The sequence below is a fragment of the Podarcis muralis genome, chromosome 7, assembly GCF_964188315.1.
Source record: "Podarcis muralis chromosome 7, rPodMur119.hap1.1, whole genome shotgun sequence".
Lineage (NCBI taxonomy): Eukaryota > Metazoa > Chordata > Lepidosauria > Squamata > Lacertidae > Podarcis > Podarcis muralis.
In genome coordinates, this window is record NC_135661.1 from 62,987,223 (window position 1) to 63,008,996 (window position 21,774).

General features: G+C 44.8%; 2 protein-coding genes across 5 annotated transcripts in view; both read right to left on the reverse strand.

Annotated features, from left to right (window-relative positions):
* The window catches only part of LOC114601616 (protein argonaute-1), a 45,640-nt gene extending 38,439 nt beyond the window's left edge, over positions 1-7,201 (reverse strand). The window contains exon 1 of the mRNA XM_028738927.2: positions 7,004-7,201. Within this exon, the coding sequence (XP_028594760.1) occupies positions 7,004-7,028 (25 nt within the window). The 5' untranslated portion in view covers positions 7,029-7,201. The remainder of the gene's footprint in view (positions 1-7,003) is intronic.
* Positions 7,202-12,095: 4,894 nt separating this feature from the next.
* LOC114601615 (protein argonaute-4) overlaps positions 12,096-21,774 on the reverse strand; it is a 34,377-nt gene continuing 24,698 nt past the window's right edge. For 2 of the 4 annotated variants that reach the window (XM_028738925.2, XM_028738926.2), the window contains 4 exons: positions 18,913-19,047; positions 17,591-17,692; positions 16,973-17,172; positions 12,096-16,140 (listed from right to left, as the gene is read on the reverse strand). In XM_028738925.2, the coding sequence (XP_028594758.1) occupies positions 16,032-16,140; positions 16,973-17,172; positions 17,591-17,692; positions 18,913-19,047 (546 nt within the window). In that variant the 3' untranslated portion in view covers positions 12,096-16,031. The remainder of the gene's footprint in view (positions 16,141-16,972; positions 17,173-17,590; positions 17,693-18,912; positions 19,048-21,774) is intronic. The other 2 variants (XR_013393700.1, XR_013393699.1) reach the window with 2 other exon arrangements.

Below are 21,774 nucleotides of genomic sequence, written 5' to 3' on the forward strand. Positions count from 1 at the left end.
GTTTCAGGTTAAGAACGGATCTCCGGAACGAATTAAGTACTTAACCCAAGGTACCACTGTAAATCACTATTTTTTTATCAGTCTAGCTGAGTCCACAGTCTTCAAAAAGGAGCAGAAATCAGCAATAAATGCACTGATCAACAAGCAAGTATCGTCAGTTGGGTTTTTTTTTAATGTTCCGTTTGTACCCATTCGTCACTCACTGAGGGGTAGTGAGACTCGCCTTTCTCCAGAACCAGTAGTGTTAGCTTTTGTGGCTGCTCAGACTTTTCTTTAGAACATAAACTCAAAGTAGTTTGCAAAAAATAAAATAAAAAATTAAACACACAAATAATAACAGTCCAAATTACTAAACACCCAGAATATGCCACTCCAGTGGTAAAAGATGGCAGTCAACACTGGGGCCGCCATTTTTTGTGGCAGCTGCTATTTTTCTCCATGAAATGCCTCCGCATGACCAATGGTCAGAGCTAACAGGAGTTGGGAGTCAAACAGCAAATGGAGAACCAAAAGTTCCCCACCTTTAAATTACACATTCCTTGAAGCTGTAACAGGCTTTTTGTAAACCTGGGAGATACTATGTGACTACCATTTTTCTTTCTTCCTCATCTGTGGGCATTTATTTTTAAGAAGAATTAACACCTCTATTTAATCTGTATTAAATCACAGTAATCTGCATTAAAAGCAAATTTCATTTGTTTAGACAGGCGCAAGATGAAGCTATTCCATATAACTGAGGATATTTTTAAGCAGGAAACAACACAGTTAGGCATGCAACAAATTCAAAACTCAACAGGTTATTTGCTGTAATTGAATATGTGCCCCAAGCAAAATTCCTAGAAGACAACTCAAGCTATCAGAGCCAGCATGAAGATGGCATTTAAACAAAGAACTTAGAAATCTATGCAGATGAATAAAAGGCAAAATCTTTTCTCACCTAAGTTCTGCAAAGCCACAAGTTTGCACTCACTGCCTGCTGATGATTCTCTGCTATTCTATGATGAAGTTAATGTAAGCTTGTTATGGATTTGATGCCAAAAATCACACAATTCACAGAGATTTCGCATCACGAAGAGGCCACAGGGCCATACTAAACAAAACAAAGTGTACATTGCTCAGAGTTGGAGCAAGAAGAGACCTCAACATTACATTCTAAAACGAAGCAACCAAAACCTCATTTTGGACCTAGGAAAACCACCATCTCCTTCAAATCAACCATATGGCATGGCAAGAGCATCTAAAATCAGCAAAGCAATAAGCAGTGACTACAGGATGCAAAACTTTTCAAACCACACCTGCAAAGGGGGAAAAGTAGGAGCCTGATCCAAGGGCATTCCCAATTCTTTGGTCACATCCAGGTCATACATTTAAACCACATTGTTCGTCCGTCCCGCAAAGAATCCTGGGAACTGTAGTTCACAGAGCTACACTTCCCAGCATGCTTAACAGGATTTTATTTCAGGGGCAGGTTGCTATCCAGAAATAATTCTGTGCTTTTTGTGTTTGGTGCTTTTTCTGTCACTGCAGGGCAGCAACAACAAAAAAGGTGCCGAATTCAAAAAGCAAGAAATTTTACCTGCGCACAGAACAGAAGAATTGGGAGAACATCTCCTGTTCAGTTTGGATCAGCTGAGCTTACCTGACCCACACCTGATATCATATGACACCAGGTGATGGGCAGATAGGCAGGCATGGCTTAGGGAAAACAATGCTGCAAGCAAAATAACAAGTTCTCATAGCTCAAGGTTTCCCAGCACTGCCCTAGAGAGTGATCTAATCTAGCATGTTTATTTTACTGGCATTTAGTAAACGAAGCTAAAAACTCGTAAGTTGCCATGCTCTGTCTACAACCCGACTTGCAATAGGCATCCATTCATTCTTTTTAATGAACTTGTGAAACTAAGCATTTCCCACCCCTACAAATATCACACAGCAGCCAATGGTGTGGCTGTGGACCCCAGCTGTTTCGTAAGTCGCAATTCTGTAGGAACTCAGCAAAAGCGGCAGAATTTAACTCTTAAGAATTTTACACTTTCGTTGCTGGACTGAGCCAGATTGGTTATTTTGAAGTGATAAAAATGATGCAGAATGCTTGACAAATGATTTGAATCCGCCTTGTGGAGTTATCAACACATCCTCAGTTCACATCTGCAATCCATTTGTCAAGATGAGCCATTAGGGTTCACAGCCATCCAACTGTGTGCCACGAGGCGCCATATCTAGAAAGGAAGCAGCCTGCCATACCTCTGCATGCAAACAGGAGCATTCAAGCCACTCTGGACACAGAGACAAATGCAGGAATGTCTGCTGTTGCATCCCTTAATGAGTGTCTGTTCTCACTCGGCTTCTTCTAAACACAACAACTCACACAAGACAGGCTCTGTAGACGCTTATTTCTTGATAAGCTATACTTACATTGAAACAGATTGATCAAGCCAATACAAGTTGTATGGCTAATTGGGTAACACTCTAAATTGCTGTGTTTATCGTGGAATTGTAGAGTTGGAAGGGACCCCAAGGGTTATCCAGTCCAACCCCTGCAATATAGAGATCTTTTGCCCAATGTGGTGCTCAAACCCACAACTCTGATATTAAGAGTCTTACTCTGTACCAACAGAGATATTCCACTGAATACAGCTGAGTACAGCTTAATGCCAAAATTGGCTTTTGGAAAAGTCCAACTTGTAGTTAGCCACTTGGCTTCTGGTAGCAAGTAAGAATTGTAACTGAGGCAACTTAGAGAAGATGTCTTTGCTTTTCAAGCTGGAAAAGGGCCATCTAAGCACGTGTTAGAAATTCAGATATATAAGCTATATTCTGGTTGTGCAGATAAAATATCACAGATAGAATTCTACAGGATGTAATGTTAGTGTGTGAAAACAGGCAAGATTCAATGGTCCCCCAGGCATGCACCTCCAGATGTCAAAGACACCAGGCACCATCCAGGCACCCAAACATATTCACTTGGTCGCAAGTGGCAGATAGCCAGGTGCCAAACTTGCCTAGCACCTGGCAAATTTTGAATACTGGTGCCAGGAACAAATTTTCTTTAAGAATGGACCCTTCCACTTGGTCCAAGGCACCATTTCAATTAATTTCCTTTCTCCAGGTTCAAGCCCTGCCTCCAAAGACATGAATGGACACATGTCTAGTTTCTGAAACAAAAATGGTGTAAGTCCTTCTAATGAGGCAGCTGCCCTGTGCAAGACTAACCATACCCACCCAGAACTCAGTGGGTCTTCCTCCCAGGTAAAGTGGGGTTAGGATCGCAACCTTCATCACACAAAAACTTTATGGGTGCATTTCCACAAGTTAAAACCAGAACTGGAAGCAAGCCAGCCTTCACTCTTGGGCTCTGCCTTTATTTTAAAGAACACCAGGAACACAGGAAGCTGCCTTCTACAGAGTCAGACCCCTTCAGGATGTTAGGCAGGAGGGGTCTCTCCAAGCCCTACCTGGAGAGGGTGAGGATTGAACCTGCGACCTTTTGCATGCAAAGCAGATGTTCTGCCACTGAGCTACAGCCCTTCCTGGGACATGAGTACACACCTGCAGCCTGACAAGCTGACAACCAACTTGATATGCCAGTAAACCCCACTCCTCTCTCACCAACCTAACTAGGAAGCAGTTGGAGGACTTAAGACCTGGAAAAGCCATATGAAGTCTCATCTCTTTTAAACAGTGGTCATGTTCACATGTCATAAGCCAGACCTTCTGGTTTACTGAGCCTGGGCAGGGTGCTGGTACATCGTTGCCCAGCTGTCCCTACTTCAGCCCTGCCCTAGAGCAAGGAGAATAAATGAAACAGAAACTTAAGACTTTGTGTTATGGCTAAACAAGGGGCCGTGATCTATTGCTCCCTAACAAGCCACAATTGCTGGCCAGTCCAAACCCATGATTTGCTGTTGGGTTGCTGTGGCTTGTTAGGGAAAACCAAAACCACAAACCCTGGGCTTGGTCAGTCTGCAAAGCCAAGGCTGGCTGATTTGTTTCTCCTGCTCCTGCTAGGGGGAAGAGCAAGCAGAAGCAATCAGGCCATGTGCATGGGCACACAGCTCATGCCCTGTAAACCACAGTAAGCTAGATAACTCGGTGGCAGAGAACCTGCATTGCATCAGGAAGGGCCAAGGTTAATCTCCCCAGCATCTCCAGGTAGCGCTGGGAATGCCTCCTCTCAGAGACCTTGGAGAGCTGCTGCGAGACAGTGTAAACTGTAGACAATGCTGAGCCAGTGGGACCAGTGTAAGGCAGGTTCCTATGTTTCTAAAACCTGGCTCAGAGTCACATGGAACCAGCCACTATGTGGCCATGGGCACACCAGTCTCATCAGCCTGAGAGATCACCACCCCCAACACTTTTTTAATAGCAGTGACCCAGCCTAACAGGGCTATTGAGGAGACAATGAAGCAGGAGATCACAAAGCACTTTGCAAGTATAGTGAACAATCACCCACCTCCCTGGAACTTAGGTTTTGCCTCTACAAGGCACTATGGGAAAGCTTTTTTTTAAAAAAAAAAAACCATATCCAAAAAGATGTCAGGAAACTCAAGCATCAATTCTTTTTCCCATCAACCTAGAAGGGCTTTGTGTGTCAATTTAAAGTAGGTCTGAAAAGAAGATGTTCTACTTTTGTAAAAGCCAACAAAAGAAAAAGCACACACATACACAAAAATACTGATGGGTTTCAATAGCCTTCTGATCACTCCTTCAGTACACAAAAACAGGACAACAGCCTCTCCGCCAGGCTGGAGTTGCCCTCCAGTTGTTCTAGACTATTACATGTGCTGATGGGATTTGCAGTCCAAAACACCTGGAGGGCACCCACTTGACAAAGGCTGGAAGAGAGTCTTTCCTCCTCCAGCTACTCAAAGGCAGTGGGCATATCTTCCCCTCAAACCTCTTAGCTATGCCTGGAGGGAAAGGGGGGGGGCTCACCAAGGACCCAGCTGCTGCCAGCTTCCCTTGTCCTAACAAGGGATCCTTATCTTTCTGCTTCTGTCCCCTCTCCATCCAGCTTTCAGGCATGCTCAGCCACTCAAATCTCGACCCCCAGCTTCCCTGATACAGTGAAGGGGGCAGCTTGAATGCCTCTATGTCCCCTCCACTACCCAGCCCCAAAATCATTTCCCAAATCTCAATTAAGCAGCGAGTATTCTTACAAAAATGTTTGTGCAAAGATTCAGCATTCTATCTCCTCTTCCTGTTTCTCTCTCACACACACACCTTCACACCCCTGTCTAGGTAACAAGCAAGGCTTCCCTCGCACACCTAAAGTCAGTTTTGCTCCTGAATCAGCTAGACTCCTTTAAACCCAGGAGACCCAGAGCAGAGAAAGCCCCTCTTAGTGCTCTCCTATTCAGGGTGATTTGTGCTGAAGTGAGCTTCCCTCTCTGAGGATATGCAGCACAATATTCTGCCCTCTTTCAAAAGCTATTGGACCTCTCAGTGCCCAGCAAACGCTTACTCTCCATATCTTCTCTCCTTTGCAACATTCTCCTTTCAAGAGCCATAAGGCATTTCAGACCTGCTAGGCCAACGGTCTACCGCCACTCAACTTAGGCGTGGATGTGCTAATGCTGCAGATTTCCCCTCTGCCTCCACTTAAGTACTCAACAGGCCTCTCTCACCTTGTTGCACATAATACTATTAGTAGTAGTAGTAGTAGTAGTAGTAGTAGTGCTTGTCACGAGTTACCTCAAAGTGGTTTACATTTTTAAAAAAATCAATCTGATACAGCAGGTCACATCCACATCATACAATTAAAGCACACATACGCAAACAGTCCTGGAAACTGTAGTTTACCACTCGCAGAGCTACAATTCCCAGCACCTGTAACAAAATATATCTAATGGGACACTTTTTTTTGGTGGCAGGAGCCATGAACTTTAAGTATATGATGTGGATGTAACCATGCACAAAGTTAATCCCTGCACATCAATTTGTTGGAGAGGGGGATGGGCAGTTTTAAAGTCATCCTTGCCTGTTCCTATCCAACACACTTAGGATACTGGGAGACATCCCCAACCTTTCGTCTCAGTGATGGTGTGTGTGTGTATTTCTTCTCAATCCTCTCCTTACTGCATTACTGTATATTTTGTCCCTCTCAATTTGCTGCTGCTCCCCCTTTCCCTAGGCAAGAACACCCCCAACGCAAGTGCTTCTTTAGCCCCCAACCCCTCCAACTTGCCTGGGAATGCCCACTTCCTCCCATCCACCCCACAGCATCCCCTTCTCTTTGCCAACTACTCTTGCAGCCCCAACTGGAACCCATCAGACAACTCCCTCTCCACATGTGGCTCCAGGTGCCCTGGACGCCACGCCGGGACTCCTTTCTCAAACTCCCAAGGCTTCTCATTCTCTCCCCTCCCCCACCGATCCATGTCTCCTCCCGCCCCTCATCCGCACAGCCCCCTCCGTGTCCTCATCCTTCCTGCATCCCCCACGTACGCGCACTGCAAGCACACACACACACACGATTTGCCACTCCGCGCCTTGGCAGACCTCTTTGATCTCACACTTGCACCCGTATGGGCCACCACCACCCCCCCACGGCACACACACAGCAGCTGCAGACCCTCCTTTTGTAATCCCCCCACTGACCACTCCTCTGCCTCGGCAGGCCTCTTGCTCTTCAGCTCCCCTTCCCTCAACAGCTCCCCTAAACCCCTCTGCAGTCCTCAACACAGCCCGCCCTTCCAAAAAAAAACTCCTCCCCGCTGTTCCTCAGCAGGCCTCCCACCGTTCTCAGCCCCCTCCCCTCAATTGCACTTCTCCCCATAAGCCCCCAAACATACTGAGGCCCACCAAAAAGCTGAACCCAAACATGCAGCAGACTCGCGCTGCCCCCACGTCCCTTTGCACGCCACCCTTGGCTCTCAGCCCCCCTCCTCTCAATTGCACTGGCTCCCCTAAGCCCCTGGACCTATTGCATCTTCCTCCTTCCAAGATTCCCCCTTGCATTCCTTCTAAGCCGTTCCCCCCCCCCCTACAGCGTCCTCCATACCTGCTCCCGAGGGTCCTGCTTCCATCCCATCCACGCGGGCGTCGCCCCGAGCCTAGCGGGGGAAAGAGAGAAAGTCGAGGCGGCGGACGCGGTGCGGGGGGGGGGGGGGGTTGCTGAGTGATGCCCGCGAGCGCGCGCCGGGACCAGGGCGCCGCTCGCGCTGCTGCAGCCGCAGCCTCTGCTCTGTACGAGGCAGCGCCTGGGATTCGCAGACCGCGCATGCGCAACCGCCCGGCCAACCAGCAGCGCCGGCGACGCGTCACAGGAGGTCTTCAGCTCTTCCCCCCCACTCCCCGCTCTTCGCCCGAGAGAACTGTCCCTAGGCAGTCCTCACTTCAGGCTCTTTTGAGGAATCCTCCATGTGCGGGGCTATGAGTGGTGATTGCATTGGGGACTCATGGGAAACAGGTAAACGGAGGCGACAAAAGGGAGCCTACCGAGTTGCACTCCCGTGCAATCTTTCCGTCTCCTTCCCCCCCAAGGCTAAAAATTCAATAGGAAAGCTATTTGTCCTGCTTATCGCTGCATCTCTCTCTGTTCAATTCCATGAATGCTATTGTGGGATCTGAGAGCGCAGGAGAAAAAAGGAATTTCATCCGTGTGGAACTGTTTTTGGCCGCTTAGTATGGAGGTGAATGATTTTAAAAAAACATTTCTGAAAAGCCTAAGAAGAAGCGCTAACCCTGTGTTTTTGCCCCCCCCCCCACCACTAGCTGCAATTGGAAACCGGAAATCTCTGTGCTGAGCCGTTAAGAGTGTTAACAGTGCAGCCCTTCTCTCTTCCCCTTTGCCTCGACTCCTGTTGCCAACAAAGGAAAAGGGGGAAGGAATCCTGTGGGTGCCCCCTGGCGGCGACCTAAGGGAGCCGCAAGAACAGAATAAGGCTCGGGGCCGTATAGGGCATATGCAGCATGGGGGCCATTTTGAAACCAGAACGAGTCTGGGGGAATAACCATCCGAGGCCCAAGATGGAGGATAGTATTTTTTAATGCTTCCCATACATTTATTTTAAAAAAAATATGCACTGCAAGTAGAAAACTAGTATTGCAGGGAGAGGGGTAGGCCAATACCCCTGTGCTGTGCTAATCTTCTACTTGCAGGGAGTTGTTGCTGGTTCAGCTTTTGTTGTTTGTCTGCTTCTCAGACATGGGAGAGTATTCATCAATGGTACTCCTCACTTTCAGGCTCATCATAAAAAAGCCTTGTAACAAAGTTAATATGGCATAAGGCATGGATGGGGAACATGTGACCCTTCAGCTGTTGCACTACAACTCCTATCAGCCCCAGCCAGCATGATAGTGGTTATGGCATTGTAGTCCAACAAGACATATGAAAGTGGTATATTTTCTCATCCTTAATGCAGAATATCTGGAGAGACTCAGGTTTAAATTCCCAAGCTGGCAATGAAGCTCACTGAATGGCATAATCTCCAACATTTCTCTGATGAAAATAGGGACATCCTACTCCAGAATAATAATGATTTTATTATTTATACCCTGCCACTTTTGCATTTTGTCTTAAAGTGCACCGAGATCACATTGACATAGAGCTGAATAATGCTCTGCACTGTAAAAAAGGCAGAATCTTGAAGATGTGCCTGCTCAAACAAGATGTAAACATAAGTCTGGTGACCCAGAGTCATATAGAATGATTTTGGGGCAGGGGGGACAGTTAGTAAAATGAGATGGGAAAGTCATTGGTGCACTGCAAAGCTTGCACGAATTCTGGAGGATGGGAGGTGGGGAGAAATAATCCCAACTGCTACAAAACAGAATGATGCACAAGCACAATATTTTAAATGGGAAATAAAACTTTATTACATAGGAGATAAAATATTTAATGTCCATTTATCACTGTAAAAAAACAAAACACCCATTATGCCACTACTACAAGTCTTTCTCAAAACTCACATTCTCTGCTGTGTCTTTGGCACACACTTCTCCTAACTCCACAACCAAACAAGCTTTCTGTGTAACTGCAATAATTGCAGTGTTTTTCTCCATTTATCCCCGTCTTCATTTCCTTTCTTTAATTTTGCAGTTTCAATTACATTCCAGATTGTAGTCGTCTTGGATTATGGAATTGTCATCCCATGTTTAGTAAACCATGGGGAAAGCATGTCATAAGTATATTTGTGCTGCTTCCCTCATTGACATTTTCTTGCAAGTATTCAGCAGCCTCGCTCCCCAACTATTAAAAAGATAAAATGAAGTCTACAGCACTGAGAAAACAACAAGCAAAGCAAGTGTGCACGATTAAGTATATTCTCAACTGTTCTGTTGAGAACAGTGGTTACCTGAATGGAGGATGCAAACCTGAAGACAGATTCATGCCAGTGACTCTGAGCAAACAAGGGAGAGCCACCAACACTAAATTTAGTTGTAAGACTAAATTAAAGTGGTATACTTGTTCCATTAGAGAAATGTTATATTGTGCAAGAGAATACATACGGTGGTTACCGATAGCTTTATGCAACTATTCTTTGGGCTCCTCTTTGTGCAACATTAAAACTCACCCATCTGCTGGCGCAGGAGTCCTTGCACTAGTGACAGAGAACAGTGAATACTGTACAGCCCTTTGTAATACATGTGCATGCCACAATACTCATTCCAGCCCCACTGAACCAACTGGGTGTGTCTCTTGTTCCAGGTGGGCCATCCAACACCACTAGTTGTTTTAACTTGACCTACATCAAAACTAGAGTACACAAGAGACCAAGGGCTCAGCTACATTAGTCAAAAAACGTTTTGAATGTGTTATAAACATACAAAACCAGATGGCACCGGAGAGCAAAATAAATTTCTATGTGATTTTTACATAGTTCCCCCCCCCCCTTGTTATAACGATTTAATTTCTGACTTATTTATAGCATTTTTTCCCTAAGTGTTGATCCACCCCTAGCTAGCATTGCAGCATTAAAAAGCTCCCAAATTTTGGTCTGTGCAATGCGAAGTTTTATGTTGAAGCAGGCCAGTGGTGGTGAAGCTGTGGCCCTCCAGAGGTTGCTGGACTCAAAGTCCCATAATCCTTGACCACTGGCCATGCTAGCTGGGGCTGATGGGGGGCTGGAGTCCAACAAAACCTGGGGGGAGGGCACAGGTCCCCTGCCCCTAGTGTAGCCATTGACATAACTTGTGATAAAACTACTAGAGGAAGGGTAGAGAGGAGAAACTTCATCCCTAGGTGCCCAATCAAACACTTGGGATGCAGCCTGGCAAAGTACCACTTGCAAAGAACGTGGCCCAGCTGTGTCTGCCCACCACCTCCCTCAGCTGTAGAGTGGTGGAGCCTGCAGGTGCCCGAGCCACCGTCTCACTCCCAGAGATGCGTGGCTTGGGAGCGGCAAGTGCCGCCCTCTACGGTGTGGTGCCCAGTGTGCCCCCCCGACTCTCCTAGCTATGCCTCTGAGATCCAGTTACTCTACCGTCCTTGTCCCTTTCTCAAATAGCTGTGCACTAAATGGCTTCTGTTCTTTTCTCACAGCTCCTGCAGAATGCATGCCTAATGCTGAATATCCCTACAAATAAAGATTCATCTAGTCTAGCATCCTGTTTGCCACCACAGGGAACAGCCAGATCCTTGTAGGAAACCAAGAGGCAATTTTAGTCACTGGCATCTTGCCTCCGGGTTAGGAGCCATTGAGAGATCTATCCTTTTCTATGAATTTGCCTCATCCCTTGACATCTGTTCTAGTGAGCAGGATATCTTGTGGCAGTGAATTCCTTTTTAAGTCAGCTATGGGGTATTGTTAGTTACTTCCTTTTGTCTGTTGTAAAAGCTATAAACTTATTTCTCACCAACCTTAAATTCTTGTATTGTGTAAGAGATAACTTCTTCCCACCTCCAATGAGAAACTTATAAATGCTCTTGCTCCTAGTGCACTTTTGTTTTTTCTAAACTACGAAAACTCCACATGATCATTTTTGTTGGGAAGCTATGCCAAAGCTTAGCCATTTTGGTTGCTTTTCTGTACCTAGTTCAGCTCTATAGTTTTTGACACAAGTCACCCAAACTGTTACACAGCCATGGTTCAAACTTTCATGGTTTGAACGTTTCCTAATAAACTTGGACATCGAATTTACCTTGCCTGCTGCCATGCAGTTACCATTTTAACTGAGTTAACCACTACACCTCAAATGATCTATTTCCTGGTTAGTAACTGCCAATTCAGACCTTTTGTGTATATACAATGAGTAGTTTTGGCTAGAAAATGAATCACTTTACATTTAACTGAACCTTATAGCAACTCTTCCAATTATTTATGCCTCTACTCTTACTTACCATATGGCTCTATGCTTAGATATTACAAATTATGTTATATTCTCAAATATCTGGTTTATAAATCAAGCATGTCACTGTTTAATACACAAGATTTCCTCTGTTATGCAATATACTGTGTTTAAAATTTAGATAATTGAAAGAAATTTCTCTTAGAAGCACAACAACTATCCTACAGGCTATTCATGATCATGATAATTATCAATTATTATTATACACCAAGAAAGAAAAGAACATTTGGCACCCAAATGCCTTTATTTATTTTTTTGGACACATGAACACAAAATCCCTGCAGGCTAAAAAAAGAGAAAAAAATACATTGCAGTTATACACAGCCAGCATATTATCGCAATAGGAAGGCTATTAGCCTACCTTCCCCACCAACAGGGGTTGTGTTTGTTTTTTAAAAAGAAAAAAGTACCTCGTATTGCTATAGACATACATCCAGTCCAATTTTAATAAAATACAATTTAAAACATTACAAGTCTAACAATATAGAAACAAAACAAAAAAATACATCAGAAGTCAAAAATGAACAAATGCAAACAAGTTTTACATACATGTTTCAGGCTCTAGACAGAAATATCACCAAAATGTGTCAATAGCAAGGTATAAAGAAACTCTTAAGTGATATTCACATATGATCTTTCCTCAAATTGCACAAGGGAAAAAACCTTGCAGTTCAAACAGTATTGATACAATGCCCTCCAAGCTCTACTTTCCTAAAATGAAAGCAGAGCAACTGCCTTGCTATTGAGCAAGAAGGGGGTAAAAAGATCTACAACACATCCACAAGGGTAGTTTTTTGGGAGTGGGGAGTGGGGGGTGGGAGGTTGGGGTTGGAGGTTTGCTAACCTGTCAGAATGGCCTTTTCCCCAACAGGTGGATAAAGGCTTTTGATATAAGGGTCATGTGGGGCAGAACGGGGTGGGGGGGAGGGGGCACTTCTAAATCATACTGATACATACTGCATGGAACATCTCTTTTGCATCCCTTGATTATGCCTCTTTGGGTGTCATCTTTAAACAGCCCTCAAGCAAAGAGCAAGCAACCCCAGCCTGCACCTCCAATCCGCTACAGAACAAAAGCTTTTCAGAGCCTCAGTTTCGAATTTAAGTGCTTACAACAAGCAGAACAGGATAGGGGGAAAGCAAAAAGAGCATGGTGTTTTGGTTGGCTCTATAAACACCTTTTGCTCCTAAAAAATTTCCCCTTTCTCCCCGCCCCAGTCCAAATTTGCTACATTTGAGAATCTTTCACAACATATAGCTAAACAATAGCCAACAGGCTTTAAACAAAAGGATAAAGCATAAAAAAACCAAACACCATAAGAACCTACAGCTACAGAATGCACGTCTTCCCATTGATTGACACATGCATAACAATTCAGTTCATCCCGTTTTCAGGGTGGGGGTGAGGTTAGTTCAGATGAGCAGAGTCAAGAGATTCTGCCGTACAACAGCGTTGCTGCATCTGGATCTTGCAGTCATTAGTTCTGAAGACCTTTTTTGCTGCTGTTGCCACCCGTACAGCCCCTTGGATAAATCCTCAGCTTTTAAGTACTCCCACCCCAAAAGACATCATCACACTCTTCAGCAACAGAGAGTTAACTGAACATTTTTTTGCACAGAAAAAAATTCCAACAGGGGCAAAAATTAAAGGAAAATTCATGAAAAATTCCAAGAAAGTGCAAAAGTTGGCAAAAAAAAAAGCTCAGACATTTTTGGATGATAATTTTTTGTGACATTAATGCATTAAAAAGAATCCCGCTTATATATATATAATTTTTAAATACAGAAGACTTCAAAAGATAGCTGCGGTCTGTAATACATAAGAAAGATATAATGATTAGAACAGGGTTTTGTTTTCCTACGATAGAAGACAAAAAAGATCATTTCATCTAGTCCTGCCTATTTTATGATGAACAAGTGAGTCAGAAAAGCCCTTTCCAGGGCAAGTTCAGATTCCTGCCTACACAGTTCTGGACAAACTGCAAGTTATGTTAAGCACCCATTTAGTAATAAAAAAGCATGCTTTCAACTGGTCACTTTCTTTCTTTAGCAAATGCAGCCAAAGAAGGGGTGTGTGTGTCAGAAGGGTGGGATCCAGATTTGCCTTTGGTGACAATGACATGAGGAAGTAGGGAACTTTTGGCCCACAGGCCCAATTATGCTTTCCAGGCTGGTTTGGGCAAACCATGCCTTCCTTTTCCTGACCTGGTGTCACATACAAAATGTACTACTGATTCTTCCTCAACAGCTAGAAATCAGTGCTTATTAAATATGGTGCCTTTTTCTATCACTCTGCACAGTAACCCCACCACGCCAGTCCTAATCCAGAAGCTCAAACTGTTGTTTATTAGGAAGAAGAGTGGCCAACAGGAAATGTGTTGTTTTTTGTTTTTGTTTTGTAAGTATACTTAACATGTTGCTTGACTCCGATGTTCAAGAGAGTCAGACGTACCTGCAAGACAGGCAAATTAGAGAATCTCTCTGCTCCACATGCACTAGGTGTGCTTGGCGCTAGGAAAAGCTACCTGCCTGATGATGTTACAATATACGTTTTTCTTCTTGGCATACTCTCTCCCTCTATCCGAATTCACGTCCTTACCTAGTGCAAAAAAACCAAAACCATGCTACACACGAACACAGGTGCTTACTCGCTTCAAGGTGCCTTAGTTCTCCATTTGTTGGCCAGCAGGAGTTCGATTCTTGCATTTTCTCCCTGAACAGGTATTTTTAAAAAAGAAAAGAAAAGCAGCAGACCAACTGAAGCAGCACTCTTCCTCCCCACATGTCCTGATATTTATTACACAAGTGAGGTATTCTTAAGGGGAAAAGAAAATGAAAGACTTAAATACGTTTAAATAAATCTAGTATCTAAGCCTGGCCACACTATGCGTCAGAGCAGAGTTTGCTTCGCTCCTGTTTGATTGGGGGGGAAATAAAATTTTATAAGCTAGAACCCACAAGGGGGGGGGGAGAGAGGGGGAAGGAGAAAGAGAGAGATTTCTAAGAGGAGCTTACAAAAACTGCTTTCAGAAGACTAATGTCAAGTGTATTTTGATACAGCTGACTGACAGTATTTAGAAATGTAAACTTTCCAAGTATCTACAAGCTCTATTTCAAAAGACCGAAGGAAAAATCTAAACCACATAGCATATTGCTGACCTTGAGGTCTGGATCCAAACGTTCACAAGGTCACATGACTCTGCAACACCACCTGCTCACATCAGAGACTAGAGTGCAATTATTGGCAAAATCCCAATCTTTCACAGTGGCATCATCTCAGTTAAACTAGGAATTTAAAGCATATTGCGCTAACACTCACAAGCTAGTCTCAAGGCAGCACTACTATGGTCTGCAGATGCCCCACCCCACCCCCGCTTTTTGCATTACACATTTTAGTGGAAGAGAACCAAGCAAATAAAAGTTCTAATTTATAGAAATGGGTCAAGATCAACATTGAAATGTACACTTCACACATGCTAGCGAATGTTGCTGTACATGCGGGCAACCTAAACTCTCAGAGAAACAAAAGTTTTAAAATGCTGGTAAAAGTCTTCGATTGCTACTGTCACACTATACACAACTGTACATATTGGCAAAGCCTTCCCTATATATGGAACACCCACTTTCCAAGCTTATAAAAAGGGGCTAGACAGACCAATGGTGAATATAAAACAGTTAAAAATAATCATTTGTAAAAAGCATGAAGGGAGCCTTTTCTGATCCATTTAAGAACAAATTTCCTCTTCAGCAAAGTCAAGTCAATCTACACAAGAATGTTGGCTGTAACTCATGTAAAGTATTCAACTAGAAAAGTTACTGCCAGGGTATTAAAAAAAAATTATTGCCAAAGTTAAAACCTTCTATGAAAAAGAGTATTAAAAATGACCTCAATTCATCAAACACAGCAGCATAAAATGGGCACTTTCGTAATGTCTGAAAAATACCTAAAACTAATCTTTTAGAACTTAGTCACATACTTTTTAGAGGGGGAAGCAGTTCAGCATTCTGAACCAGACAGTGGCAGTTGTGTGTAACCATTATGATTTTACTAGACCTAGCAGAGGGCATTGCTATCCGCTTATGTTACACATTCACAGAACAAGAACCACCAAGTTGAATTCGCAGTTATAGTGCAATTGTTCTGCAGCCCGCGACTGCAGAGAGATTTACAAAAAGACTAGTAAAACTTAACAACAAAGCGAAAAAAAAACAAACAAACAGCAATACCTCAGAAAAGTAATAGTTGTTGAAAGGTGTTTACAGTAAAAGTTCCATTTATAAAGTCTATATGGCCCCACACAGAAGAACAGTGGAATAAGATGTTTTGCCATATCTGGAGACTCACTAAGCAGTATGAAGAAGCCCAGGAGGAATTCAGCTTCTCGATAAGCTTAATGGAGGGACAAGGAGGTAACTTAAAATTGATTAGCAAAATATTTCAATAAAAACCTTTCGTGCCAAGTCCTTTAAAAATTTCTTTTTACGAGGATCAGCCTTTTGCGCTTTGAGGTAAAAATTCAGTCCAATGCAAAGACTGTCTATGAAATTCCTATTTACTGAAAATCACAAAATAAAAATGGCTCAATTGCGCCTGCATCGGATGTTGCTGCGTCAATTCAGTGCAACTGTCCCAAGCTGCTGGTGGTGGACAGCCTGAAATAAAAATGAGCCCTAACCACCAGTGGTTGGTGGCCCGCCCAACTGGGCTACTGCTTCTGCCTCAGACTCTCAGATTCGTATCAGGCAAAATACATTGTGTGCTGGGTGTCATGATGGATCTGCACTGCCTTGGCTAGCGCCTGAGGATCACGGCCGTTGCTCTGTCCTGAAACGTGGCTGCCTTCAGCGCTGCGGGGGGAGGGAAACAGAAAAGAGATTGAGTAGGGCAACATTGTCTCAATTGGTCAACATTTTCCTTTAAAAAAAAATATATTTATAAATCACAACATCCCCCAAACTGAAAAGCAGTACACAGGGGGATAAAAAGCAAAAAGTGCCAGCAACACCAAAAAACAAACATAAAATACGGTTCAGACTTCACAGTGACAAGTAGAAGACAATAAATGCATGCAAACAGCTGCTCTATGAAGGCTCGCAGTACAAGAAAAGGCCACCAAAACCAGAATGCCGTTGGTGAACAATTTGTTGCAAGGAACAGGGTATCCTACCTAGTAAATGCTGCTGCACTAGAGGCCCTACTCTCAGTGGCTGCAAGATGAATGCGAGAAGAGTCTTGTTGCTGAGCTCAGAGACCAAAGGTCCATCTAGTCCAGCATCCTGTTCTCACAGTGGTTAACCAGATCCCCGTGGGAAACCCACAAGCAGGATGAATTTCAGGGGCATCTAGCACGATTAAGAGAGCCTCCTCAGATTACCTGAGCAACCGAGCAGGCTGTAAGGTTGAAGGCAGGTTCTCAAGTAACCCGGTCCCAGGTTGTTCAGGGCTTTATATACCAACAGCAAAACCTTACGGTGGAATTCAACACAGCGCTAAATGGGATATGCATTCCTTGCCACTCACACAGAATACAAGCCCACAGTCTATCGCAGAGTAAGGAATTTCTAGCCACTGTTTGCCTTTAAGTAAGGGAATATGGTCCTTGGGCTGAATAAAGTTCACCATCCCTTCCTGGCCTAGTGGTCCATGGAACAGAAGCATGCATGCCCCTCGACTACTCACCTGTCATGATCTTTGTCCACAAGATGGTATCTTGCCCTAAATGCTACCAGCCTGGCATAGTATGCAGGAGCAGGGATCGAGACAGACCGTGTACACCTGACATAAGTGTGACACAGCTGGTATGTCAGTAACTGCAATTCATCAGCAGTGAAACAGTTGTCATCCCACAAGACTTGGTAGTGAGAAGGACGGCTAGTTCCCTGCAGGAAGAGAAGGCCAGGAAATCCACTATTTTTATTTTAGAAGACATGTAACAAAAGATGAATGACTGGGCCTCTGTCAGAAAGTCCCTTCTCTCTTTCTCCAAGGGTAAATTACATCTCGGGAATAAGAACCCCCGTTTATCCCTCTTCTTTTCCAGATGCTTCCCGATTTCTCTGAGATACACAGGTTTTAACAAGGTTGAATATCACTAACGACAGAGGTAGAAGGGACTGTTCCACTGACTAAGAGGCACAAATGCTGTGGGCCCATTGAATTAACAGTGTATTCATGCATTCTCCCCTCCAGCACACATTTTAATGGCTTAAATGAAGCTGCTGTAGGGCAGTCCCAATGCATGTAAAAGTAAATGAATCGTCAAAATATTAAGATATCATAACCAAAGCTGCAGATTACCTGAATTCCTGCATGGCTACAGAGGTAGAAGTCGAATTCAGAGGGATGTGTGATTGTGCTGTCCACAGTTGTGCCTGCTGGAACATTGCCACTTTTCCCCACCTATTAGATACATCAATGAGTGCCTTAATATTTGCATATGTGGCACAGTTCAATGCCATTCAACCAACCAGTTGTTACCTTCTTGGCCACTTATCAGTGTCACACACTTTAAAATTTGCCTTCCACCTTTTTCTTCAGCTTTGTATAATGTATCAGTTATGTCTAACTGGATTTAAAGCAACATTAAGCATAGTTTTGTAGTAACAATAAAACCTGAAGTATACAGCTGCCCTATTGCAGCTACTTTTGTTGTGATATAAATGGCAAAGTCAGGTATGTTGTCTTGAACACCTTGGGGGAAAGGCAAGCTATAGATGAAATATACTGTACACTGGTACTTCAGGATGCGAATGGCGAGCAGCGAAACCCGGAAGTAACACGGTCCGTTACTTCCAGGTTGCCATGGAGCGCAACTCCAACGTGCTCAACCCGAAGCACATTCAACCCGAGGTATGACTGTATTTACAGTGGTACCTCGGGTTACATATGCTTCAGGTTATGTACGCTTCAGGTTACAGACTCCGCTAACCTAGAAATAGTGCTTCAGGTTAAGAACTTTGCTTCAGGATAAGAACAGAAATCGTGCTCTGGCGGTGCGGCAGCAGAAGGAGACCCCATTCGCTAAAGTGGTGCTTCAGGTTAAGAACAGTTTCAGGTTAAGAACGGACCTCCGGAACGAATTAAGTACTTAACCCGAGGTACCACTGTAGTACTCTTTTTGGCTTTTGGATACCCTCAGTTTATAATTTATTCTTTACACCATTTTTCAAAGTTTTAAGCTTTAAGTTCAGGAAGAACTACTGCCTGTCTTACAGCTATACCACATTGCCCTACAGCTTAAGAGTTGCTATGCTACTGACAGCAGACTTGCAGAATGGCCAAAAGCAGCACTTTCAGTGTTATTCTGAACCTGAGTCCCGGTGCTTACTTTGGTATCCTGCGCATCTGAGCATTTAGTTACAAATTATACCTTAGGAAATTAAGCACCCTTCTCAAGTCATCCTTTGTCTGGCTGCATGACATTATTTATTTTATTATTATTAATTTAATTTATACCCCTGCTCTATGGTTTTTTCCCAACTTCATTTTGCAAACAGACAAGGAATAACATTATGAAATGTGCTAATACATCGCCTCTTTCCATCAAGAGTTATTTGGCAGCCCCGTACAAGATGTGGTCTAATGAGATGCCTCGTCATTCCAAAGGAAGCATTGCCTACCCTTTCAGATTTGTCAGCACAGAACAGCCTTGTGTGATGCCTTTTCTGAACAACTATGTAGGTGATTCCTGGTCTGTAGTCTTCCTCCAAACTGATGCAGGCCTTCCGGATTGCAATGAGTTCTGGCCAGGCCACCTAGAAAATTTAAGTGCTTGACATCAGCTACTTATCTGGATTGCACAAGGTCAATATTTTTATTGTATTTATCCAATACATCCAACTCCTTACATAAAGGACCAGTAAAATAAGTAAATAAAAAATAAAAAAACTGTCCAGTAGCACCTTAGAGACCAACTAAGTTTGTTCTGGGTATAAGCTTTCGTGTGCATGCACACTTCTTCATATACACAGTGTGCATACACACGAAAGCTTATACCCAGAACAAACTTAGTTGGTCTCTAAGGTGCTACTGGACAATTTTTTTATTTATTTCAACTGCATCAGACCAACAGGGCTACCTACCTGAATAAAGGGCCAGATTCCATTGGCACTGTAAGATTTCAACTTAAATGCCAATTCAAGTTGAGGATGAAGAAGATTGGTTTTCTCTTATTAATAATAATAATAATAATAAATTTTATTTATATCCCGCCCTCCCCAGCCGAAGCCGGGCTCAGGGCGGCTAACAACACCAAAATAGTGCGACATTAAAAACATTATAAAAATTAATTAAAATCAAGATTGATGGCAGCCATAAAGTTTTGTAAAGGTTGCCAAAGGAGGGAGTCAGGCTGCGCCCTAACCAAAGGCCTGGCGGAACAGCTCTGTCTTGCAGGCCCTACGGAAAGATGTCAAGTCCTGCAGGGCCCTTGTCTCTTGTGACAGAGCATTCCACCAGGTTGGAGCCGCAGCCGAAAAGGCCCTGGCTCTAGTTGAGGCCAGCCTAACCTCTCTGTGGCCTGGGACCTTCAAGGTGTTTTTGTTTGAAGACCGTAAGTTCCTCTGTGGGGCATACCAGGAGAGGCGGTCCCGTAGGTACGAGGGCCCTAGGCCGTATAGGGCTTTGAAGGTTAAAACCAGCACCTTAAACCTGATCCTGTACTCCACCGGGAGCCAGTGCAACTGGTATAGCACCGGATGAATGTGATCTCTAAGCGAAGACCTCGTAAGGAGTCTCGCTGCGGCATTCTGCACCCGCTGGAGTTTTTGGGTCAGTCTCAAGGGCAGCCCCACGTAGAGCGAGTTACAATAATCCAGTCTGGAGGTGACCGTCGCGTGGATCACAGTAGCTAGGTCAGGGCGAGAGAGGTAAGGAGCCAACTGCTTAGCTTGGCGGAGATTAAAAAATGCCGCCTTTGTAATAGCTGCAATCTGCGCCTCCATGGAGAGGGAGGTATCGAAGATTACACCCAAACTCTTAACGGACGGTGCTGGCACTAATTGCACCCCCGCAAGAGATGGGAGTTGCCCCCTCATTCCCATATCATCCCGTCCCAGCCAGAGGACCTCTGTCTTCGAAGGATTTAACTTCAACCGGCTCCCACGTAACCATCCAGCCACAGCTTCCAAGCATCTGATCAGTGTGTCTGGGGCCGAGTCAGGATGGCCATCCATCAACAGATAGAGTTGGGTGTCATCAGCATACTGATGGCAGCCCAGCCCAAAACTCCAGACAAGCTGGGCGAGGGGGCGCATAAAGATGTTAAAAAGCATCGGGGAGAGAATCGCACCCTGAGGCACTCCACACACCAAGGAGTGGCGCGATGACAATTCCCCCCCAAGCGCCACCCTCTGTCCCCGACCAGAGAGAAACGAGCGCAGCCATTGAAGGACTGTGCCCTGGATCCCCACGTCGGCAAGGCGGTGGTCCAGAAGTTCGTGATCGACCATGTCAAAAGCTGCTGACAAATCTAGAAGAATCAGCAGCCCCGACCCGCCTCGATCCAGCTGTCTACGAAGATCATCTGTTAGGGCAACCAGAGCCGTCTCGGTCCCATGACCAGCGCGGAAGCCGGACTGGAATGGATCCAGAGCCGATGTTTCATCCAGAAACCCACCAAGCTGTTCAGCAACCGCTCTCTCAATCACCTTACCCAGGAACGGAAGATTCGAAACCGGGCGGTAATTGGATAGATCTAAAGGATCTAATGATGTTTTCTTTAAGAGCGGGCGCACCACTGCCTCCTTCAGTTCCCCTGGGAATGTCCCCGTGCCAAGGGACAAATTGATGATATCCCCCAGGAGAGCCCGCACCTCGTCTGGACACGCTCTAATCAGCCAAGACGGGCACGGGTCAAGAGGACAGGTGGTGGGCTTTCCAGCTCGGAGGAGTCTGTCCACATCGGCTGGGGATATCCGGTCGAAGTGGTCCAATACTGGACCCGAGGACAGTCGAGGGGCCTCCAGTTCCTTTATTGTATCCAAATTGGCAGGGAGGTCATGGCGGAGCAACAAGACCTTCTCCGCAAAAAAGCTCGCAAATGCCTCACAGCTGTGTGTCAAATTGTTATTTAAATTTGGCTGTCCTTCGAGTGACGTTAAAGACCGAATTATACTAAATAATTGTGCCGGGCGAGAGCTAGCGGATGCAATGGAGGCCGAGAAGTAGGACTTCTTAGCGGCCTTCACAGCCATCTCGTAGGTTTTCATAAAAACCCTATAAGATGTTCTTGAAGCTCCGTCACGGGCACGCCGCCATACTCGCTCTAGCCGTCTGAGGTCCCGCTTCATTTTCCGGAGCTCCTCGGTAAACCAGGGAGCCCGGTTTCTGCGGGGTCGCAGAGGGCGCTTAGGTGCGATCTCATCGATGGCTGCCAGGAGCTGGGTATTCCAGCCCTCAACAAGCTCAGTCAATGAGTCGCCAGGGGGAGAAAGGTCCCGCAAGGCTTGACGGAATCTATCAGGGTCCATCAGCCTCTGCGG